This window comes from Oxyura jamaicensis, chromosome 5 (assembly GCF_011077185.1).
Source record: "Oxyura jamaicensis isolate SHBP4307 breed ruddy duck chromosome 5, BPBGC_Ojam_1.0, whole genome shotgun sequence".
Lineage (NCBI taxonomy): Eukaryota > Metazoa > Chordata > Aves > Anseriformes > Anatidae > Oxyura > Oxyura jamaicensis.
In genome coordinates, this window is record NC_048897.1 from 33,370,489 (window position 1) to 33,396,412 (window position 25,924).

The window sequence follows — 25,924 nt, forward strand, 5'->3', positions numbered from 1 at the left end:
TGCTTATCTATTTCAGAACTTATGGCCTGCAAAGTGAGTGGGAAACAAGAGATGGTACGTCCCTGCTCAGGGAACAGGCTAGGAGAAATGAACAGCAGGTAACCATGCTGCTGGCAGAGAAAGTGAGAACGCTCTTTGGATTACTCATGGTGTTGTGGGAAGAAGAGTTACGGAAACAGCTGGCAAGATGTCAGGTTGATCTTAAGGAGTAAAAGTGCAATCTCTTCTCCTGGTATGTTAATAACAAGTTACTTGGATGAAGCTGTGGAGGCAGGGGAAGAAAAGACGATGTGGTAATATCTGCTATTAGCCCATTTTCTCTGATAGAGATATATGCTGGACGTCCTGTTTCTTGCTTACTTGCTCCACTATACTCATCCACAGCCATACTTTCTTCCAAGCTTATGTCTTGATAGCCTAATTTCACCAGGCCCACTGGGTCTTTTGGGGTTTAAACCACGCACATGGTTAGAATGAAGCATTCTGCTGACTGGGACAGAGACGGGTAGACAACACCCAAACGTGTGATTGTTCTGAACAGGACTGGGTTGGGTAAGGAGCATATCAGGAGACAGAGAGATGTAGTAGATTAGGGACATTTAGGCTGCTGGCTCATCCTCTCCCCCTTACCATTCTCCCACCTCTGAGGTTATTAATAAGCTTTGGCTTTCTTGTCTACCTTAGTTCTGAGAAGCCCAATGTCTGCTTAAATGAGATCACATCCATTCCAAAGTGAGTTTGCTGCCCTGTTTGCCTGTTTTTTTTGTTTTTGTTTCCTCCACTCTAATTGTGTCAGTAGGGAGCTCTGTGAATTGGGGGAGGAGTAAAATTTTTTTGTAGCTTGCATTCCTTATATGCATTTTCTGAATCTTACATCTTGTATGCTTAACCCATGGTTAGGCTGGGAAAATACTCTGAAGGTTTTTATTCCTCCTACACCCTCTGTTCCTCTGATGGATCGCATTCTCTGCTTCACAAGTTGTTACAAAACACTTAATGCAACGTGAATACTGCCTCCATTGTTTGCATCGCCCACAAAGTCAAGGAGGCTTTGCTTTTGCCTTGCTGTGATTGGGATCCCCTGAGAGCTAAACAAACTTTGCTAGTGCTTTGAGCATCTTTCCAGCACTGAAGTAAGCCTGTGCATGGCTTTGGTTCATTTGACATGAATCATCCACCCATCAGAGATGTGTCACAATCTGGAAAATCTAAAAGTTGAGCCTGAGAAATGATTCCTTTGTAATCAAATGAAAAATGAAAGAAGATTGAATTTGCACCTTGCCTATGCATGTTTTGACAAAGCACTATCAAGAGTAAAAGTGGATTGCATTGTAATACCACAGGTATGATTATTATTCTTCAGAACAGCGGTCTACTATCCATGCAGACATGTTGCAGTTTCCATGATAGATTATGCTTATAGTGACCTCTTCATGTGCAGACACATCTGTGGATGTATTTTTGTCTGAGTCTGTCTCTCTAAGGGATATCACTTTTTTCTGCTCTCAGATCAACTTATGTTCTGCCTCTGTTCATTGTCTGCCGAATTTCAATGTAAAAACTTGCTTATATCGGGGGGGGGGGGAAGAGGATAGGTTTCAAAAGAAAACCACAACCAACCAAATAAAAAAACCTACAAAACAAGCAAACTATCCACAATAAATCCAAGAGAATTTCAAGTTTTCTGCCTGAGTGGTTTTGTTGTGTCACTCATTTAGGAACTTTGTCCCATATTGTATCTTGTGTTCAGGCCTTGACAGGTTGAGAGATGTGCACAGGGCCATTTTCTGGTGCTTCCAGTTAATTTGGAGCTCAGCAGTATATATGCAGTTATTAGTTATTTTCAGCATGCGTTTCTTTGCATCTGTCAACAGCAAATTTAATTTGCCATTGTTTAAACCATTTTCATAGGGTTCCTACTAAGAAATAACTTAAATAATTTTATGCTAGCTGCAGATTTGTTTCTTTGTTATTCACCTCCTTTTCCACAGTATTGACAATTACATGAGACAAGGCTCCTTAAGCAGAACTTTTCCATTGTTTTCTTTGTCATATTGGAGGGGGAAAAAATAAGAAAAAACAAACAAAAACCCACAGAATTTTGTTGCCACTTTGTGTTTACTGTTTTTTTCATCAGTTTCTAATTCTTTACAGCACTTTTTCTTCTATTATGATTTTTTATAGTGTCTTTTGGTTGAGTGCTTTTTAAAAAGGCCTTTTGAAATTCTAGATGACACCTGTTTTCTTTTATCAGGTATTTTGCAATGTCTTTGTAAATCTAAATAATCCTTGTACATTTGATTACACATAGTATGAGTATTGGTTTTACATTATCATATTTTAATAATCTATGACATTAGCTTCTGTTAATTTGCCTGGCAATGAGGTAATGTTTGCAAACCTCTAATTCTTAGGAGCATCACATATATGTACATCCTGGAAAAAAAAAGGAGGGAGGAGGGAAATAGATTGTATGGGTTTCCTTCCCGTACTGTAATGTCTATACTCTGTACTACAACATATGAAAGGTTGCATAATTTTGCTAGAAAGTCAACTTTGCTTTTAACAATTAAATATACAAGTAACTGTTTTAGGGTCACCACTGTTTATATTTTTTTCTAAGAATAACATATATCAACGATTTATATATCTGCCAGTAGCTATCACAGCTCTTTGCAACTATTTATGGAGTAATTCACACCACAGTCCCATGGGATGGTAGCATATGATTACTCCTGTTGCATGAACAGGGAGAAGCCAGCCCCAATAACATGCATTTTCTACCTCTTGGGTTCCAATGCAGTACCTTTGTTTGAACTGTAGACTGAAGATGGTTCCATTTTCTTTTTAAGTTACCCTTTTCAGCAACAAACCTAGTGGGGAAAGTCCATGTGATGAGGTTATGGCTCTAGAAATTTTAAATCAACTGTAGAGGCTTCTAAACCTAAGTTGATTGCATTTACAGAGCAAGGAGTGTGGGTGCTCCAAACCAGCAGTGAAAATGGGAGACTTGAGTAGCCTCTCAAAAAAAGAGTTAGGGCTCTTCTGCCAGTATTCTGAAGCCCTCAGGGCTAAAGGAGAACTTCCTTCCTGCATCCTCCTTGAGATGTGCATATTCTTCTCAAAGAGAAGTTCCCTTTGGCTGATGGAAACGCAGGAGTGGAATAAATGGAAACTGAGTTAAGGGAGTGTTTATTAACTAAACACTGAGGGGAAATTGAGTGGGAGCTTGAAGATTTAGACCACAATGTGGTATGATGTGTGCTCAGAATGGCACTCTGCACTATTGAACTGTGAGCACATAGTTCTGATATACATAGTCCATCAGTAGAGAGAAAAGGTAAATCAATTAAATGTTGTGACTTCTTTCCTTAATGTTCACGTAAATGGGAGGTGAAACATCAGTAGTGTTAAACTTTGTTTCCTTGTGGCCACTGAAGCTGTTTGATCACTAAAAGTACATCTGGCTGGGAAACTAAATGAACCATAGCATCCACCTGGATCTGAAAACTCAATGAAACCTTTCTGCTGTAAAGCAGAGACAGTTTTACGTGAGAATTTCTAATCAGACCACACATACCACACCAAATCCTTTAAAAGCTGGTAGTGAACGGGTGGCCTTGAAAATGAAAAAAAATAGAATAAAAATTTATGTAAAGATGTTTTTGCTTAACTTCAGAGGTGAGAAGCAGCAGAACTTCTAGTGCTGACAAATAGCTCTGAATGGGCAGATCAGATATTTCTAATGTTTATTTTTCCATCCTCTCCAACTGAAAAGACCTTGTTTGTGAGATCTCCTATGTTTATTGCAGGCTGCAACAATAAACAGATAAAGACAGCCAGGATAATGATTGATCTCTGAAATGGCTCATTTTGTTAACAAAATTACAGGTTGTGCTATGGACAGAGACAGCTGGCAGACAGTATTGCCCAAGCACCAAGCCTTACAGAAAGTGAAATGTGTACTTGCCTCTCATTAGTGCACACGGTATCATTATCACCATTGCCATCGCAACAAATGTGATGATTATATGTGTCCCCTGAGAACAGCTGCAGACAGAATGGGTGGACTGAGCAGGGAAACGATCGGGAGCTGTTCGGCCTGCGAGCACGTTTGCAAACATTTCAGTGAGAGTTCAGAAATTCTTGGCCAAAGTTAGCAGTTGTCTAGACTTCTCCCATTCTGGGATCTCTGAGCAGTCTACAACCATTTAATAAAAATACTGTTGTTCTCATTTCAAAGAGAAGGTAATTGGGGCAAAAATGCTATTATGCTTCCTGCAACCAACACAGCAAGCCCCTTCCAGCATAAGGAGTAGGATTAAGATCTTCTGACCTGCAGCTCTGCAAGTCATTTATTAAATCATGATTCACAAAAACAGATGACTTCCTGTTTTGCAGTCACCAGAGTAAATGGTCCTCCAGTTGTCCCCATTTACTTAGTGAGAAGAAGGCAGTGATGTGCTACGTGTGTTTTCAGGAGTGGGTCCAGGGGGAATGTTCCGTTAAGCTGTAATAAATCCTGTGATCAAGAGTGATGATGAGACCATGAGGGAAACCGTTTACTTGTCTTACTGTAAAGTAAGGCTTTTCTCTAATTATTATGAAGAACAAAGAAGCTTCTTTTCAGTGCATTTTAGTTGGGATGGATGGAGCTAATTTTGAAAAATCAGGCTGAATCTTTACTGCCTATGATAGCACTACCCAAATCTGTGATGAAAACACGTATAAATGGCTCTTACATCCATAATGCTAATTTAGAAAGAAGAAAAATGATCAGCCCATTCCAGAAGAGCATTTCTAGGCTAGTAACTTTTACCAAGGAAAGTCAACACAAGAAGGCGAAGCATCTCTAAATTTGGAGTCTTGCAAGAACATCCACTGTTAGCACTGTAACAGCCACCAGAAAGGGAGTTTGCCAAACTGCCAGCAGCCTGTACAAAAAGGGTTGCTTGCATTTATTAAGAAGCATATCCTCTATTGTGTGGAGACCAAGCAATCAGGCGGGCATGACTGTCAGACCGGGTGAGTTATTAGGTCAGTTTGGAACCATGGGTGCTGAACAATTCGGAGGTCAGGGCTCCTGTGCCCAGAGCTTGGTTAGCATTAATAGTCTGGACCTATGAGTACCGTGGTGGCAGTTCAGACCACCTGAAATGTCCCCTCTGTCTTGTTGCTTTGCTAATCTGTTTCAATATCTTTTTTGCAACTTAACAGTAAAATTAATGAAGCAAAAAACAGTACTCATCCTCAGAGCTTAGCCATTACCTTAATTAAAAAGAAAATATTTAACATGACATTGTTAAGGTCGGCAGGCCCAAATGTAACCAACTGTAACTTTGAAATACCACTTAAAACATATTTAATTTGGCACTTGTGAAAGTTGCTGATTTAACAGTCCGGGAAACTCAGCTCTGTACCTTTTGTAACACGAGTCATTGCGTCTGTTCCCTTTTTGAGACATCTCAGACACCCAGCGGAGGCACTGATCTGTGCTAGCAGTAGTATTTTGGTACGTGGTGTTGAAACTTTTGTGGATCTGCCTCCTCCTTTATTTCTGTCATTTTTCCTTTTCATAGCCTTATGGGAGGCTCTTCAGGCAGGAGAAATTCAGTTCATTGTTCCGACCCTCGTGTACAAGACAAAAAGCCCTATACTGTGCTATAACTTACTCTTGTGTAAAGCCCAGAAAGTAATGCATACAAATGGAATAGCAGAAAGTTTTTTTTTTTTTTTTTTTTTTTTTTTTTCCAAAATTGATTGTCACAGCAAGAAAATTACACATAAACCCGTCCGTAGTCAAGGCAAGGAAATGTTTTGATGTGTTAGTGGTCAAGACCTGATATTGCGGCTTACATCAGTTCTGGAAAATGACTAGTCTGGATGTACCAGGGCTGTTTGAGTTGGACATAAAGTAGTTCATCTCTTTGACAATGAACAGTGGAAATCTTTGATTTGTGTTCAGTTAACAAATGTGGCAGGGTTAAGTGCAGGTTCCATTTGTGTGTCAATACAGTGATAGAAAGGTGGCTTTTTCAAATAAACCACAGGTAAATCTTGGAAAATCATGCAGTATACCCAATTCTCAAGTGTTAATAGGGTTAAGAGTCGAAGGATCAATTTAAAACAACAGTTTGCAAGTCAAGTATGTTTCCAGATAAATGTCACCGCAGTCAAGTGCCAGTATAGAACAATGCCTTTCCTTTCTAGTTAGCATGTGAACTCAATCCACACAGGTAAGAAAAGAAGATCACAGTTCTTCTGTAGCTGTTGGTAGTCTCCAGTGAATGAGTTAAGAGTCTCATCCCAGTTGATAATGGTTGCAAAACTATCTATAGTATACACTGTGACTGTCCTGAATGGCTGAAAAGAGACTCGTCTGTGGGGCTTGAATCCCACTCCTTTTCCATAAGTCCTCCTAGAAAGATTCATTGGCTAGTGAGGATGGCATGTTTGGAGTTTCAATGGCTGTTCATTGCATACAGTCTTTTGTGTTCTAAACAAAACAAAAACAAAACAGAAAAACACCCCACATACCTAATTGAGTATCATAACTTGCATGTCTGTGAAATTATGCAGGAACATGGGGAGACACTTGGCATCTTACAGGAGATTCTTGGCACAGCTCCCTCTCTATCGCTTTGATCCAGATCAAGACAGCTGCTGGCTTTTTGATTCTCTCATCAGTTTTTTTTCTTTTCTTTCTTAAATGCAGCTATTGCCATTAACCTCTCTCACAAAAACAATAAAGCCTCTTTCATGCTTCCTTCCAATTTTAAATCATTCTGTTTGTGAAGCGTTTGCTAGAAAAGAGGGCAAAGCTTTCATGTTTCCTTTTCTTCTTGAAACCACCTACCCAGTTTTGCAAAGAAAGGAAGAAATGCATCCCTGATGGCTGGGAAAGTCTGTGCATCCAATACCACCTTGAAGGCTGCGGAGCTGTTAACCACTGGCTGTGATACTGAACCCATTTCATTCGGGTGGCATCTTTCAGTTTAACATGCAATAACGAAAACAAAATAAAATAAAGATGAGGTCATGTGAAAGAAGAAAGTATCATGGTAAAAGTGAATTAGTATCTCTATTTTTAAATGCTCCAAAATACTGCAAGATCCAAATAACTTCACTTGAAAAAAAAAAAAAAAAACTTTTTTTAAAATATTAATGGTAGATGAAAATGTTGGATTCTAGCAGAAAGTGTCTCTGTAAACCTGCTAACCTCACTAAACCTATGAAGAATTAATATCACGTTTGGAGTGTACCCAGGCTCTTCCTTTCAGGCACGTGTTATTTGCACTTCGACTGGTTTTGAACAAGCTCCAGAATAAAACATACCCAACAAACTTTCCCTTGCCACCACGTAGCACATGCTTCAATGTCAAGAAGAGTCTGTAGTAGAAGGCCAGCAATGTTGTCTCTTGTGATAGATATGAAATGCCTGATAGTTCTTCTTACTGGTCTCTTGAGATAACACTGCCTAAAGTTTGTCAGGGAGATTAAGGAAAGCCAACCTCTTTAGCAATAGCCATGTGGGCTCTGAGTAAATACATTATATTAAGATAGGTGATTAAGACATGTCTTTTCTAAGATAATAGTAGAAGCCACTAGTTACCAGTTCAAGCTGGCTGTGCTCTGCATGTAATTCCAGTTGAGAAACCCATGTCCTTCACTGGAAAAGAAATGGATATATAAATAAAAATAATGTCCTTTGTGATTGGACATCTTTTTAGATTTGGAATATTCTCCACTGAAATTGATTTTTTTTCTGTTAGAAAATTGTGTCTTCAGATAAAATGAACATCTTAATTTTAGTCTTATAAATTTCAAGAATATTTCTGCTTTATCTCATTTTGTCATTTTTTCTGCTTCTTTTTTTTCTTCAAAGAAAAGAGGAGGATGAAAGTAAAGACCGAGTGAAAGCAAAAGTAATATGGCTAGAAATTCAAAATTTGGGTAAATAAATAAAATCACTTTTTTTTTTTATTCCTCCATTTTTCTACATAAAATAATGTGTTTTCTTTGAAATCCTTGATATTTTTCTTACAAAACTGAAATGCTGAGCCATCTGTTGTGCTTCCTGAAGTATTCTGGCCATTCATTGATGGTTTCCTTTCATGCGCTGGGACGTTTCTCTGTTAGTGTGTGAGACCTGAGGGTGCGAAGCTGCGTAAACCATTTTGAAACTTTCAGAGCCCTGCCTTAGGAATTTGCTGTGCATTCAGGCTGTCATTTGTATCCATCTATTTAGGAGACTGTAATTGGGTTAACTTGTGTTGCAGTGTGAGAAAAGAACATTACAATACCATGATACAGAGCCACAATCTGCTTGTTTTGTCCACCCCCGAAGCTATTATATAGGTTATCCCTGCATGAGGGCTGATGTTATTCGTATTGCCTAGAGCTCTTTCACTTATGTCGTGTAATGTGTTCTTGTCTGGTACCAGAGCATGAATGATGTTTGGTGGATCAACATAAACTTCTTCATATTACTAACTCCTAGAAAAAACTCTATCAATTTTCAGAAGGAGAGTCTTCAATGATTTAGCATTCTAATGAAGTAGAAAGAAATTGGATGGTAATGATGTTTATTCAGAGGAGCAGTGAGATTCCACAGAGATGAACAGGAATATTGTAAGAAGTAGACACAGCCTATTTTGTTGTACTTTCTGTTTCTCCTCTCTTTGTTGCTGTACCATGAGGAAAACTAGAACGTGAGATAGCTACAAACACAGAATCTCTGCCAGCCTTCCTTATTTTTCTAATGTGCTAATGTGCTCCCATATCTGTACACATACTGTCTGCTTTTTTTTTTTTTTTTGTGGTTGTTTTTTGGTACAGCTTTGTTTATGTTGCAGCCTGACAAGGATATGTTACCAGCATTGCACACTGATTTGCAGAATAATCTTTTGCATGCTGATGTTTATTGTCTTCAGATGTCACAGACATCTCTTTGTCTATGAAAGCCAGTGCTCTAAGAGTTAAATGTCTGATATTTCTGATGCATTCATTTTTGAATTGGCAGTGTTAAAGTTTCTATTGAGCTGGCTGGTAGTTGTCCTTTAAAAAGTTCTTGAAGGCCATAGCCTATCCATAGCGTGAGTATGGCAGACACATTGAAAGGATCGGGCTACTGACTCATTTACACTATTGTGCATGGACATAGGTAAACCCACCAACAATGCTGAGAAAGCAGGTAATTTTTAATGATCTATTCAGTATCTGGAGCGTCAATTAAAAATAGCCTCTCCTCTTTTGATTTAAATGTTTTGAAAAAAATGTATCACAAAGAGTCTGGTCAACATTTTGAGACTTTTCCCAGCCTCCAGAGAAGCCCTTTCCTGTTTTACAGTATAGTTTCAGTGGTTTTACATGAAGAGGATTAAAGATGCCAAAAGGAAAGAAACAGGGAATCTACTAGGAGGAGAAACAATCCAAACTGGAATGGCTATGTGAGAAGAAATGTTGTCCAGGATTAGTGTTAAAAATCATTCAGGTATTTTTTTCAGAAGAAATAGGAATAAACTGTAACTCCACAGGAAGCTAGGTCACAGTTAGTGCAAGAGATTAAGTTCTTGGCTTCAGTGGCAGGATGACTCTGTGACATACAGGGTATCCTGTGATCCTCCAAGGCCTGGGATGCCATATTCTTATGTACCTTATCACTGTAGCTGTAACAGGAATCTTACTCGAAGGACAGCTGCTGGTCTCCATCACCTTATGCTTCTATATATCACACCAGCCAAAGTGTCCGAATGACCGTTGTCTAAAGCACTTGCTTACCTGGGCTGTGGTAAGGCTTTCAAGGAGCAAGCAGTATTTATAGCATTTTATGAGACTTCCATCCAAATAGCCAGCCTCTCAGATCACTGTCTGGATGTATCAAATGGAATGGTTATTGGCTTTAGCCCCTTTTCCAGCTGTACTGGGTCTGGCTGGGATGTTAACTTTCCCTGCAGCAGCCCATACAGTGCTGCGCTCTGCCCTTGGAGCTAGAACAGCAGTGGTATCACACCAGTGTTGTGTCTGCTGCTGAGCAGTGCTGGCACAGCATCAGGACTCTCTCTGACCCTCCTAGGGGGTGGGCAAAAAAGTGAGAAAGAAACATCACCAGGGCAGCTGACCTAAACCAACCAAAGGGATATTCCATACCATATGATGTCACACTCAGCAATAAAAGGTGGAAAAAGGAAGAAGGGGGGAGGGGTGGGCTCTCGTTGCAAAAACGTCTGTCCTCCTCCCTAACACCGGCTATGTGCGTTGAGGCCCTGCTTCAAGGATGTGGTCAAGCATCGCTCATTTGTGGGAAGTAGGGAGTAATTTCTTTTCCTCTGCACTTCCACATAGCCTTTACTTGTTTTGTTTAGTTATTCCCTTTCCCCCTCCCTCTTCCCCTTTCCCTTTTTTCCCTTTAGTTGAATTGTTTAATTAATAATAATATTTCCTTAATAATAAATATATATATATATATTTTTCTCTTTAATTAAATCATCCTTATCTCAACCCGTGAGTTGTTCTTTCCATTACTTCTTCCCCTCCTCATCTGAGGAGGGGGAGTGAGAGAGCAGTTGTGGTGTTCAACTGCCTAGCACGGTAAAACCACCACACTAGCTGAGGCTTCCTGGCTCCCTCTTTACAGGCAGAGAGGAAAGGCAAGCAGTAGGAATGGTGATGGGATCCTAGAGGTCTTGGGAAGGTGTAGAGGTGAAGAAACTAAGAAGGTGGTCAACAATTCAATCTGTCAGACTTGTTTGTTATCCCTCAGGCAGCTTTGGGTTTACTGCCTTTCATCAATAATCTGCTCTATCTACCTTCCAAGCCCAAACTCCCATGCCATATGCTGCCAATACTGTCCCTTCATGAAAAACACCCACAGACAAAGCTGTAATAGCTGGCCAGAGACATCTATCACCCTTATCTCTCCTTCACTTTTTATTTCACACAATCAACCTGTTAGGACTTAATTGACTCAGCTCATCAGGTGGGTTGATTGTGCAGGGAGGAGAAAGGCTGGGTGGGGCTACAGTCATATTGGGAAAAAAAGATGAAATAAGGCAAATCTTTTATTTCCCTAAGCTAAATGGCAACTCTTGAAAATTTGATTTCTAAAGGCTATGATATTTTGTGCTGAACGTACAGTATCAAGCCATTTTTTTAATTTTTTTTTTCTGCAAATCTGGGTCTTCTGGAGGGCTTTCTCCTCAATGCAAATGTCAGAGTTTGACCTATTAATTTCAACAGCATGCTGACAAAATAACTAATGAGGGGAGGAACTCTCTTCTTCTGCTTGGGTAATATTTACTGAGTGGCCAAATCATGAAGGGCTGGACACAGGCAAGAAATTTTCTACTTCCAGTTGGTAAATACAAACAATCTAAATCACAGCAGTTCTGTAGCTATAATACCATCGGCTGTTTCCGTTGGTTCGTAAAAACTCTGACCTAATCAAGGAATAGACATCTGTGCTCTGTTCCTATACAGCACACTACAAAGTTGTTTTATGATCTTTGTGTCTTGTCTAGGTAAGCTATTCAATTACCTCACATTGTCCCAACATTTGCCCAGCATTGCTGCCATAGAAATTTCTCTGATTCCTTCTCTGTTTTTATTTCAGATGTGAGCTGTCTTATTGTTGCACCATGACATATAGGGAAATGGCTCGATTCAAAGAAGTAGACTTCCAATCCATGACTTACATCTGTCTGTAACGATCTTGCCTCCCATGCCCTTGACACTTCATTACCCTAGTGTTCCTAATGGTACCTACAAAAATTTATCAGTAACGGGTTATCTGTAGACGTAGTCCTTTATCACTTCCTGCAGGCCTAAAGAAACATAGCTTCTTCCCACAGAAGCTAATGTGAACAAGTGATCAGCCATACAGAGTTGGAATCTGAATCAAGAAGTGAATCAAGGTCAGCTGTAATTGCAGTAGGGTTACACTCTCAGCATAGTCCTATAAAAGTGGTTTCATTTCATTTATTGGTTGTCCTGTCAAGTCTCGTGATATTTTTTTTTTTCCTAGATGGTAGAGAGGAGAAAATATCAGAGAAAGGTAGAGAAGTTGACATTAATCTTCTCTTTACTTTTTCCACACCTAATATGTCAAAAATGAGTCCTGGAAATACTTCAGCTTTCTGTACAACATCCCTTCCCAATAATCAAGTTTGAATTTGACATCAGGAGTTCCGATTTAACCAACATATTGCAAACTTGGCAAGGCTGTCTGTCTGAGAGATCCTTGCCAAGCAGCTTTACAGTAAGTGAATTCCACAACACAAAACAGGCAAGTCATAACTTTTTTCCCAGAGGCTCATCTAGATTTTGATTCAGTAAAATTGCTGTCTTTTCTCAATAGAAAAATTCAACCTGAATGTAATGTAATGTTTCCTGCTAGGTTCAGAAGCAACTATTGACTTTTGGTGAAGATTAACACAAAAATTCCCTTGGCCTTGGAGGAGCCAAATGCTCCTCCAGGAGTAGAGGCGCTCAGGTTGAAGGGCCTAGAAATCATCAAAATTCTAGACACAGAGATCCTCCAATAGTGGATCTTGAAAAAACACACATTGAGCTAGATAAACAGGTTGCCAGGGAAAATGGGAGGGTTTTATGTGGATTTATTTCAGCAGGAGGTCCTACGCATACATAAAATTTGAATGTTTGAAGTACTCATTGGTAATTTTGTAATAACTCTCATTATTTTTTTCTCAAAAATAACTCAATTTATTTTTTCTGTTCCTGTCACTTCTGTTTCCTGTGAAATTTTGGCGTTTCCTTTTCTCTCTGCTTTTTAATGCACAAAACAGAAATGGTACTGGTGGTCTCCTTTGAGCTGTGTGTTCAAAAGCAGTGTGTTTATCTTTTAGCATCACTGCCTAATATTCCACTGTTCCTTACTAAGTAGTGCTGTGTCATAGAAAGTTATTAAAATCTGCAGATAAGTAAATTAGTTTGGGCAATTTTCATTAGAAATATGAGTATAGGTTTCCCATGCTGTGATATTCACAGTGTTCATGTCCATGCATATTTTTATCTGCATTTCTTACACCCATTCAAAGTTTTAGGAAACCAATTCATGATTGGAAAAGCCTTCTGCTGGAGTGCAGCCACATCTCAAAAGCCATGTTAAGCTTCCTTTAAAGAACACCCCCGCCCCCCCCCCCCCCCCCCCACAGTTTAAAAAAAGTAAGGTTTGAAAAGCTAGAAATATTCTGTTAAAGAATCCAGTCACTGTTTGTGTTTGCATTTCTCATATTTTCCTCATTATCTTGTCTGATTGGAGAGGCCTATTGAACTTTAGCTCATACGCCTCGTTTGTCTAGTAGACAACTTACTGCTGTGTTTACAATACACTGTTAATTTTATATATAGTTTCTGAAATCTGTTATGTTCATCTCAAAAGAAACATGCAACATAGACTCTGATGCATTAAATTCTGTTAGAATTCTATAAATAAACTGAAAAAGGGAAATATAGTGATACGTAGTGCTTAGTAATAAAATACTTTTGAACGTGTATTTTTTGGAATTCTCTGAAACCCTGCAATACTGTGCACGACTAAGGGTAGAATAGGTTTTTTGAACATACTCTAGGCAAAACAAAGTTTAGATTGATTAATTTTGTCCAATGCAGCTTCAGCCCTTGTACTTCTGTGTCTGCTATGCCTGGGTTAATTGGATGGTGGCAAGCTGATATTTTTGATCACCTTTCCTGTCAGGCAGCGGTGTCCTTTTTTAATGCCATTTCCCTGACAAGTGCTCACTTTTCTATGGGTTATGGGTTGAGACAGGCAGCTCTGATTGCTGTTACAGTGTGTATGATACACGCTGCGCCTTCAGCCCGCAGACATCACACAATTATACCAGCTCTCTTGATAAGGAAGCGTACTAGTTAAGTAACGCCGTTTATTTCGTGCTGCCTGTATCAGATCTCTGGTACTGTATTTTGTGTAACTGACACTTGAGCTTCTGTCAGCATAAATCATTGGCAATGTTACCCAGTGGATTAAAACTACAGTGGAGACATTTTGAGATGGATGGAGATGCTTTCTCCTGGAAAGCAGGTTGCTTGTTCTTGTGCCCTTCTAAAATCTGACTTGTTATTGCACCCTTTTCCTTTCTGAGCAGATGTGGCATTTTTAGCAGCTAGTCACATTTTTGTCTGAGGAGTGAGTTCCATGACAGCACTTACGAACAGAAGTGGAAGGGGCTGCTTTAAATCAGCTGACTTCTGTAGTGCAGGAGAGGGGTACACTTTAGGGATGCTCTAAGTTTAAAATGCAACACATGGTGTGCATTGTGTCAGACCTTTAGAGAAATAGAAGTTGACATCAACATTAGATGTAGAGCTTAGGGATATGGTTTAGTGGAGGACTTGTTAGTGTTAGGTCAGAGGTTGGACTCGGTGATCTTGGAGGTCTCTTCCAACCTAGACTATTCTGTGATTCTGTGATTCAGAATGGTTGCTGTATTTTTCCTAGTCCAGCATTATATCTAACAAGTATCATTTCTCAAAAATGTCCAGGATATGTTATTAATATTTTGAAAAGGCACAGGCTGACTGTTTAGTCCTAATTATAGTTGAAGCTCATACCATCATGTAAGGCAGGTTTACCTGATGCATATTGTAAACCGAGGGAACAAATTAGCCATCTGAATACTGTATTTGCCAGTGAACCGATGGACAGGTATCGCTTTCATAATTCTTTTTTGCATCCTGTTTGCCTAAGTAACGCCCCGTTTTCAGCATGTTTTTAATTTCTGTTTCCTTACTTGCATTATGATGTCCCTACATGAGAAGGATTAGTGGTCATATGGCTGGAGCTTTGCTAGCTGTGTAGCAGCAATTGTTTTCTACAAATTGTGTGGCCTAAACACACCTGAGTGTATTTCTTATTACATTTCACTGCTTGGTAATTGACTGGCAGCGTTCTGTTGCTTTGTTAGGTCAGAGGAAGAAATGATTTAATTGGGCACGTAATCCTAGGTGCTGAATAGCACGGAAGCAAGCCTCCCTCTTAAGACTCCAGAACATTACTGATTGCTCAGTTTTGCTCAGCGGGTGTCAGGTTTAAGTAAGAGCAACCTGATATGCTACATTGTTCCCCTGATTTTGAGGAAATGGGTTTAGGGCAAGTTTGGTACATGCCTGGTCATGGTAATGATGCTGTGATACTGTAGATCAGGATACTCTGCTCAGTGTTAATTATTTGTACAACAACAGCATCCAGAGGCCCCCCTGGATACTAGGGTTCCACTGTGGTAGGTACCACACAAATGCACTGTGTGATAAGCCAGAAACTTCTTAGTCTAAAAAGATGGAGTGGCTTGTTTAAGGTATAACTGAGCGGCAGTAAAAGCAGAAAAGAAATATTTTCTGCCTTTCAGCAATGTGCTCAAACCAGACTAGATTACATCTATGAGTGAGTCAAAACTTCAAAAGGTCTCAAGCTGCATTAATAGTATCACCTTTCAAGAAATAAGGAAACTTCTGGTGCCGAATTAATTCCTAAAAACTTGCAATGATGCATAAAGCTCTTATCAAGTGCAAGGTACCTGGTTTGGGGGGGCAGGGAAGGAATGCAGCTTCTGTATCACATATGTGCTGTTCTTTGGTTGTCTCTTGTGAGGGGTGGTATTTTTTTTTTTTTTTTGACTTCAGGATTATTTAAAAAAAAACAACTTTTATTAGAAAGAAAGCAAAACATTGAAGGATGGAATGATGAAGGGAGATGACATATGGTAAACTGGGAAGAATGATTTGTTAAAAGAGCTGAACTGTCACAGACAACTGGTAACTCAGTATTCCTATAGTTTTACCAGGGAGTTTGGTCAAAAAAAAATTAAGAAAAAAAAAACATAGAAAAAGCATGCTTCAGTAGTGATTTATTTCTGTGCTATTTCTTGTAGTATGGGCCATTAAAAACTATTATCTAATAGTCTGTTCCCCAAATACACAATCAAAAATATAAAATTGCTTTCTGGATATCTTGGTGAGCTCTTAGTGAGGAGCTTGGTTGCATTTTACTTCAGCTAGAGGCCATCTTTCAGTACAAGGGGCACTCCCAGAGAGCACTCCTGTATACGTCTGCGGGGTCATGGTGAATAAGGCTCAACTGGTGAGCCCCCAGTGTAAGACTGCAGCCAAAAGATACAATATGGCATTTGAATGTGTAAACCAAACTGGTTGGGCGATTTCTGTGAACTGAAGCTGAAAATTTCTGTTGGCGACATTTGAAGAAAAGTATTACTAAACTGAAGGAGTTTCAGGGGTCATAGGAAGATTAAAGTAAGGACTGTAAAACATGCTTTGCAATGAGAAAGTCAGAGGACTGAGTAGGTTTCTATTATGCCATGGAAAGCTGTAGGGAGTGTTTGCAATCACAGAGAGATGAAGCTGGAATCTCAAGTCATTTGCTCTAGCACTTTTCTTGCTCTGAGGCAGGACTATATACACCAGCATGACTCTGGCAGATCTTTATCTAAACCACGCTTTCAATACCTTCAATAAAAAAGATACTCATTAAACTTTGCCAGTGTCAGCATTTCACCACTTTACAAAATGAATAAGGAATAGCAATAACCTTCAAAAAATGTTGACTTGATCACAGTCTTACAATTCATTTCTGGAAGTATGACATTAGATTTTAATTTATTTTTTTTTAATACAAGAGGTAAAAGTTAAAACAGACGGTAATGATCTGCTTTTAAGGACCTGCTGAGTAGAAGATTATATTCACACTGTTGTGTTCAATAGCTCTTGATTGACTTTCCTGCCATGAATTTGTCTATTTTTGAATGTATCTTAGGCATGCAACATACCCTGTGAAAGTGAGTTGCATAGTTCAGTTATGTACTGTCTCAAAATGTACTTCCTTTGCTTAAATTTTATTACCAAATGAATTTATTACATATTTGTAGATATCAATATAGTGAGTTATTAATATAGTGAATTATTAAAAAGAAAACATCTGTTTTTGTTTTTATATATACAGTTTCAAGCTCAGTGTTTTTGAACCTTCTATATCTCCTCATTTTCTTTTCTGATTGAGCTTATATACATCTGTGTGCTGTATTCAAAAGTTAAAGGTACACCATTAATTATAACAGAGATTTTCCTTTAGCCTGCTGTTCCTTTTCTTTATAATTCTTGACATACCACTCGCCTTTTTGACTGTGTTCAACACTGGGCCAGTCTTATCAAAGAAGCAAATGCAGTGAATCTGAGCTGTAATGATTCTTTCCTCAGCTGTAAATGTTCAAATCACAATTGAGCGTTGTTCTAAAATATATTTTGTAGTTCAAAAAAGAATCAATTCAGGCAAAATATATGGTCCCATAAAATTTTAGAGCAGACTAGATGATAACAATTGTCCTTTTTAGTCTTATAAATTATGTATTTGTGAGATTTGCTTCTTTTAAAAACCATGGCCCTTAATAAGAGTAATAATTGCTATTTATTTTGTCCTGTATGTATATTGTTCAAGCAGTACAAAACAAAAGATGACCTAATGCTTCTTAGAATATCACACAAAAGTCACCCCAAATTAGCTGTCCTGTGTACATCTTGTCACCTCAATAACATTTCTTCTTGTTTTGAGATAAAGTGGTGGAACCTTGATCAAAACCTTCCAAGTGAGCCTATAATTTCTTTAACACCATTTGCAACTTTTGATTCTTACGTTTGCCAGATGGCTGTGCTGCTCGATGAGCATGGCTTCCCTGCCATCGCTATTTACTTAGTTAAAGGGAGACTTCAGCCAGTAAGCTCTCCCTTTACCCAACTGTAGAGTTTGTGTGTATTAAACTAATTTCAGAATTAGTTTCAAGTAGTATTAAAAATGACATTAAATATAACCAGAGTGAAAAAAAAGAAATAAATGTCTGCACTGAATACATCCCCTAGTGTCTCACCTTCTTAAATCCAGTGAAAATATTTATCCCAGAAAGGCCTGTCCAGCCACGCGTTTCCTTCTAGTTGCAGCTCAGAAGGGCACTCTGAATGCAATGCTGGTTTTTGTCCCCTTCCTTGTCCATAAAGAACTTTGACATCAAGTGCTTTGACATTGTAGTAACTAGTGAATGTCCTCTGAGGAGTATACATCTATGCCTTCAGTTCTACTGAATACTTTACTACATTTAATACTATTGTGCAAAGTCCACCAAACCACAGAATGTGAGTGATCTGACAGCTGGGCTAACATCCAGAATCCATTTTTTTCACAAAGAAAAAAAGAAATACAACCCCTCCCATAAAAAAAGGAAACCAAGCAAAGACAGACTTGAAGAATAAATAGGGAAAAAAAAAAAAAAAAAAAAAAAAAACTCCAAAGGGGGAGAAATAGAAGTTCAATCTCTTTTTTGGCTCTCTTTATGATTCTGAGGGCCGTACGCAGAAGGAAGCCATTCCAGGAAGAGCAGTGCTTGAGCTTGTAAGAAAGAAAAAAATAAAATAAAATAAAATCCTGAACTTAAAGGTAGCAGAGTTAAAAATATATGCATGAGTTATCTGGGAGGCGGAAGTTTACAAAACCTTTCTACAGGGCAAAAGGCTTGTTGTATTATTGAAAAAGCATGAGTCACTTGGAAATGTGAGCAGCACAAAGAGGGAGTGGTCTTCAGGAAGGAGTAACTAGGAGTATTATCTGCCAGGTTTGGGCTGAGGTCTAGTAATGCTAGAGCCTGCCAGGGTGGGAGGAAGCAGTCTGCACACTTGTGACTTGTGAAAAATAATAAGGTAAAATGAGTGTGAAATCCTAATAGAATCGTAGGATATATATATATTGTCTTTTGCACTTAGTTTCAGGAAAAAAAAAAAAGAAGAAAAACAGCATAAAGATACTGGGATAAAGTTTGCTTCTACTTGCATCAGTAAGAATTCTGAGTTTCTTCAGCAGAATTGCTATTGATTCATATCGATGCAGCCAAGAGTAGGATTTGTCCTATTGCCTGGGGTTCTCTCTCTTGGTTTTTGGAATGAAATCCTTTCTGTACACAGGGAACAGCTGTATACTTTCAGTCTGGGTGATGTGAATTTTAGATTAAGAAAAAGAAGACTGAAAGATAAGAGTACACAGTATATGTGGCTGTCAGTGTATGTGTCATCTCTACCACAGTCCAACTGCTCATCTGACAAAATTACTGCCACCCCCATTTGATTTTCCACCTAATCTGCTACAGAAATATAGGTGCCTTTAAAATGCAAGGGCACACTATGGTGGGGAGGAAAAAAAAAGAGCTGACAGTTACACAACAACATACATCACATGAAGTGCTTGCATGCAGACAGGCTCTAGCCTGTCTAGCCTGGGTTAGGGAAAACAAAAGAAAAAAAAAAAAAACTACTTGTGAAAATGTCAGACCTCAGAAACATTCTGGAGGTCCCTTCAGAGAAAGGGAATGGGTTTCAGAGGAGCTGAAGATAGAAGCTGAAAAACCTTAGGACCTTGCCCCACTTGGATTGCAGCTGTTTTCAGGGATGAGACGGTTGAGGGGAGGTAGCAGGCTACAACAAACCAGCCAAAAGGTTAAGATTTCAGTGCCAAAAGGCTGGAATTTCACAATCTCTGTCTCAAACTAGTGCATTGTGAAGCTGCTGCATGATATTCTCTGGACTGAAAGGATATGCTGCTCCTTCGGTGCCCTCCAGATTCTTCCAGTCAGGTTGCTTTCTGTCCACCAAAGTGAGATGCAGACATTGCCCTTGGTACTTTAAAAGGCTGTTATCAGCTCCTGCCTAGTTCATTTTTCCAACTTGTATTTGCTCTTTAGATTTTCAAAATGCCGTTAGTGTATATGTAAAATATGTCTGGGTTACAGGGCTTGTAAAGCAGGGTAAGATAGGTGACTGTCACCACTTTTTCACAGATGAAGAATGTTTCATGGAAAGGTAAAGAAAACATTGCCCAAAATAAAATAACACTTATGTGTGAGATTCCAGATCCCAGGCTGTAGATTAGCCCCTGTGTTATGTAATGATGTTCTTAAATTTGGGGAGCAGTGTATATAACAAGCAACTGCTGCCAGGAGCTTGTGGAAGGGTGGCATAGAATAAAAACACCAAGGTGAGGCCTTGTACATTCATTTAGGTACTTTGCTTTGTTTTGTTCATATAATTTATCTGCAGCGATTCAATTATGTAATCATAATTATTTGCCTCAAGTCTTGGCAGAAATATATCTCCTGAAAGGCTATACATGAGGAGAAGGCAACGTGGCTTTTGAGGACAGCAGTTGTGGGGGACACGTGATCACCTTTTCATGGAAGGTGTTTGGGACAGCCCAGTGAATGCTGATGCAGAGAGGAAAAAACACATGCTGTCTCTTAAAATTATCTGGAGCCCTTCTGGAGCACATAACTTGCGTACTCTGTGTGGCTATGTATTCATCTTTTCCATTCCTTTGTGGCTGAATATTTTTTTTTTCCCTCTAACTACAAAATAAACATAGTGGTTCAAAGGTAATTCTTTCTTTGACATATACTTGTTGTTCTAGGTAATACCCACGTCTGGTAATGTAAAAAGAAAAGCTTCTATCTGTACTTGAAATTGAATGAAAGAGGTCATGTCCATCATGAAATGTTAAATTTTAATGGTAAAGTTTGTCTTTCAAATTTAGAAGGAAGGAAAAAGTCTTCATAAAAGCTTCTTTTAATGAGGTGTTGTAGTATAGGAAACAGTGGAAATGAAGAGATCTTGAAAATAGATCCTGGATTTGCCCTGTGTCCATAGTCATTGTTCTTTGCTGTAGGTTTTTCTTTCTGGTTTGCTTTACTTTCTTCTACCAGGAATGAGTAAAGTAATTGTTGCTTTTTTTTCTTGTCTTTTTCTTTTCTTTCTCCAGAGAGAGCCTGGTGCCCTAGAGATATAAAATAGCATGAATAAACTGGATCTTGAAGTCTGTGTGTGTAGTTTGGCTTCAATAGCCCTGCTTTCAGATAATTGTGTTACATTGTGTTTTTTCCTGGTAACTGGAAAGGAACCGTTTTCATGACAAACTCCTACTCAGTCCAAGTGAGAGCATCAAAATTTGGCTTAATGTCCTGCTTCTGCAAAACTTAGAGAGTCTCAGGGAGCTCTGCCCAAGAAGGGACTGAATAAAGCTGGAGGAGGCCTTCGATTAGGGCCATGATTTGTTTTACACATTTTTTATGGCATTTCTCAGTTGCAGCCAAGTGTTGAGCTACTTCAAGAAAGGCTATGTTTCCTTGGCGGTGGGAGTGGGTGGCAGTCTGCTTGGGGTAAGGAGTGTACCGGTTTGTTCATTTCCCTCCTTTCTGTAGCAGCTTGAGGGGACATTTCATAGAATCACAGAATGGATGGGGTTGGAAGGGGCCTTAAAGATCACTTTGTTCCAATCCCCTGCCATGAGCAGGGATGCCACCCACTAGATCAGGTTGCCCAAAGCCCCATCCCAGCCTGGCCTTCAACATCTCCAGCGACGGGGCATCCCCAGCTTCTCTGGGCAGTCTGTGCCAGTGTCTCACTACCCTCTGAGTGAAGAATTCCCTCCTAACATCTCATCTATATCTTTCCCCTTTTAGTTTAAAACTGTTCCCCCTTGTGCTGTCGTTATCTGCCTGAGTAAGGCAGATCTGTCTTTTTTGTAAGCCCCCTTTAGGTGCTGAAAGGCATCAGTGAGGTCTCCCTGGTGCCTTCTCTTCTCCAGGCTGAACAACCCCAACTCCCACAGCCTTTCTTTAATAGGAGAGGTGCTCCAGCCCTCTGATCATGCTCATGGCCTTGCTCTGGACCTGCTCTAACAGGTCCTTCTTGTGCTGGGGGGCCCTTTCTGTGTCCTTCTTTTGCGGGGGACCCAGACCAGGATGCAGTAATACAAGCTGGGGCTCACTTTGTAGTCCTCCTCTTCCAGAATCTTCCCTTTTGCAGTTTATCCTCTTATCCATGGGTTATCACTACTTCTTTAAATTAGGTTTGTCCTTCAAGCCTGGGGAAGGGAATGGCGAAAGGCACTATCGCATTTTCATCAAAAGGGGAGATGAGAAATATTTTCTTCTTCTTCAGGGAAGATTAGTTAAACTTTTCACTGTCTCCTTCCCCATTTACAAATTTTTATCTCTGCTTCATTAAGCCTGTAGGGCTTGAAAATACTTATCTTCCTCTCTGCTGAATACCTCTTAATCCCTTCCTCAGTGGTGGTGGTGGTGGCTATCTGTTCCACTAGACCTGGCGTAGCTTTTCATGTTACATGCTTATGCTAAGACTTCACCAAGGTGGACTCTTCTCTAAGCAGTCACTGTGCTAGTTTGGAGAACGTGACTGACATTTTGAGAGTGACTGAAAAGAAGTATGAGAGGTTCTCTGGGAGGTTGTTTATAAGGCAGCACCGTGCGAAAACAGATGGAGACAGTAACCAAGTTACCTGGTCAGTAGACATTCTTGGAGTCTTGCTGTCTAGGAAGAAGTAATCGCTTGTTCTTCGCTAATTGCTATGGCGATAATTTATTAGCACAAGAGATTCACTCATAGCGATACAAGATCCCTTTATAAGTCAAGAAATGGTAAAGCTATGCCAGCAATACCTTTACGTGGAATAAGCCTCTGTTCAGTGAAAACCCCTGTATTTTGGGGGTAGCATAAGAGAAGAAAGTTTATTTTCAAATCATATCTGAGTTCATGCATCTGCTGGGAGCAACAGTCCACTTACCCTCTGTTACAGGGGTAAAAAGATTGTTGATATCTAGCAGAGAATCGGTCCAAGCATAGTAATGTGAATGAACATGAAACTCTTGCTATCCAGTATATATGTAGTAAAATCTAAAATTTATCATTATAAGAAAAAAGAAAATATCAGGGTGTATACTCTTACAGTGCAAATTTCAAGTAATTGAAGAACAGTCTACATTTCTAATGACCTCTTTAGTTACAGGACTGTTTTCCTTTTGAACTGGTAACAGTATTGTAGTTCAAAGAATAGGGTGATAGCATTAGGAAAAAAAAAAAGTCTGAGTTATACTGCAGTTCTGTTTTGAAGAGGCTATATTTAGATATGAGACAGCTGTCTACTCTCTGGTTTTGTTTCTTTCTTGACTTCGCTATTGAAAGAGCTAATAAGGCTAATGCCAATTTTATGGTATGGATGGTCAGCAAATGTACTGTTCTTCTGTATGATACGTTTTAGTTCTGTCTGTCTGCATCAGAATGGGATCTGTGCAGTACGTGTGTGTAAATGCCTTCATAAACATTGATGCTAGCATACTGATGCCCCTCCTTGTTGAAGGCCTGAAGATGTGTTTTGGTTGCTTCCATATGGTACACTGGTGGGAATTTCTGGCATCCTTTAAATCAATATTTATAGTTCTAGTTATCTAACCTGAATATACTTTGGGTCCACGTTTTACAGTCTCAAGTCATTGAATCTGGTTGTTACGTGGAACTAGATGGGGTGAGCTGCAGGAAAATGTGTTATGGCTAGTACAATTGCATCTGTCTGCTCTTCCCATTCAGTCAATGGCTGGTAGAAAGTTTTGGGAGAACACTGCAGGGGAATGCTTTATTAGTAAAGTCATTGCTTGGAGTATGTGATATAGAAAAGCAAAAGACTGCAGCCACTCCCATCCTTTGAAAGTCTGGAGTGTTTTCCATTTGGTTTAGGAGCAATTAGCTTCCCTCAGGTGGTCACATTTGGTTAATACGTTTTTGCTACCTTCTAATTCTTTCCTCCTTGTACCTGCGTTCACACTGCTGGATCCCATGGTTATTTGCTTGGGGGCGAGGGCTGTTAGTTCTGTTCTGTTAGTCTGTTTGTGAAACAGTTGAGTTAAAGCCTGCCTGCGGCTGCATTTCAGATGGCAATTGAACAAGAGAATAAGTAATCAGTGGAGTTGTTGCTCAAGTAACTATATATCCACATCTCTTTGGTTTTATTGCCTGATTTCTCAACTGTCCTCTGTGATGTGTTAAGAGAGCAAATGAGTCACTATGTTCAGGTGAAAGCTGTAAAGAAGAGTGCAGAAGACAATGTTAGCGTTGAAGCGGAGCCAATTAAATGTATTCTGACAAAGCTCAAAATGATGCTTCTGTGTATTCTGTAGTGCCATCTACTGGCACAATTACCCATTAGAGATTTATAGGCTGGGAACATTCTCCTAATAGGCAGCAATTTGCAAACGTTTTTTTCTTTTTTCTTTCATTTCAGGAGCAAGGCAAGATCGGTGTGGTCTTCAATATTGGTACAGTGGACATCTCTATTAAAGAGGAAAGCACACCTGTAAATGATGGCAAATACCATGTGGTGCGCTTTACCAGGAACGGGGGCAATGCCACTCTTCAGGTTGACAGCTGGCCAGTGAATGAACACTACCCAACAGGTACATACTTTTTTGTCTTTGATTTTCTCTTTCTGTCTGCCTGTATCTACAAACTAACGTTTAACAACAACCGGATACTATATAAATCTTTGTTGCTTCATCTCAGCAATAAATTGGCCAGAGCCTAGTGGTGCATATTCTGTCTTTTGGAAAACACAGTAATGTTTTTATATATATATATACGAAGAGTAAAGCATGACAACTATGTGGTGTGATAAACGTAGCTCATGGTATTTTGGAGGTCTCTAAGTGAATCCTGGGTCTGCAGAGAGTCAAAAATCTGATTCAGCAACAAACTTGGTTTTGCTACTTGTGATGTGTTCTAACTATTGAATGAGAAAAGTTTTGAATGGACCATATGAAAAGGAGAGACATCTCTAGTCAGTCACAAGATACAGACTATATAGATATATAGCTGAACTGTAATGTGAGAGATTAAGTTGCAAATATTTGAATGAACCTTATGCTTGCCTCAAATTTTCCTCATCTGTTTTTCACTCTTTAAAGTTTGCAGATATAGAGATTTATATAAAATCTAGCCAGATCTGTCAACTCTTAGATGACTTTGAGTCAAAATACAGGGGAGCAATTAAGTTTCTCTGTGGAAGTCATCACACCAAGTACACTATGAGTAGGGAACAAGTAAGTGGCTTTTGAATCTCTGTCCCATACATTCTCCCACCACTGGTGATACACAACCTTATGAAACCATGTTAAAAGGTCAAACTCACCCCAAGTGGAAAACAGATTGCTGTATGTGATGCTGACAGTACATATGATGCTGACAGTACATCTGAGTCTTGGTGATGTGGATGGTTACAAAAGGCAGGAGGAGCACAAGGAAACAATTCCAAGGGTAGCCACATACTTCTTATTCACATTTGGTTGTCTAAGATCAAGTGACAATCTTTTTGCTTTCCAGTATTAAGTCTACGCAACTTCCAGTTCTTCCTTTCTAGGTTATGCAGGGTTCCTTTCTAGGTTATACTGACCTGGGATAGAAGAGGGAAAAATTTACTGATAAACATGAGGCAATTTGCTGGTTGTATAGGAGTTGCCCATGAGCCACTTAACCTCAAATAACGAGAAATATCCTAACTGTTTACCTCAGACACTAATAAATTACTCTAAGGGCATAATTTCATCTCTTCCACTTACTCAGAAAGTGCACAGGGAAGTTTTTAATACAAGTGATCTATTCTACGGTGCTCTCTACTTCATATTCAATATGATACTTTGTCAGCATTTTGATGCTGTATATGGAAAAGAGTATGTTTTAATAATTATCATTATTTTTGTGAAATAATAGCTTTCAAAGAAAGCAATGACAAGCATGCTGAGTTAGATTCTAGCTCTGCTTTCTATTGGTTAGAGAGGGTAGGGTGGCTAGGAGAGGCCCAAACTGAACATCTTTCTTCTGCTCCTTTCATTAATTATTTTGTGGTAAAGTGTCTCTGATCCTGTTGGCAGCCAATTATAGACAGTAAAAACCCCATGAATAAATTTTCTTCTCGTATTACTTGCTGTAGTAAGTCCCTGGTGTAAAGAAACAAAATATTAATCTCATTGCTTTAGAGACTTTTTTAAAAGGGAAAATAAAT

The 25,924-nt window shown here is 39.2% G+C and overlaps 1 protein-coding gene across 37 annotated transcripts in view; it reads left to right on the forward strand.

Annotated features, from left to right (window-relative positions):
- Nucleotides 1-25,924, forward strand: part of NRXN3 (neurexin 3) — a 979,693-nt gene that overhangs the window by 819,805 nt on the left and 133,964 nt on the right. For all 37 annotated transcript variants that reach the window (XR_004751424.1, XM_035328415.1, XM_035328417.1 and 34 more), the window contains one exon: nt 24,152-24,323. Coding sequence is in view for 36 of the 37 variants with exons in the window: in XM_035328415.1 (XP_035184306.1) it covers nt 24,152-24,323 (172 nt within the window). In the remaining variant the exon portion in view is untranslated. The remainder of the gene's footprint in view (nt 1-24,151; nt 24,324-25,924) is intronic.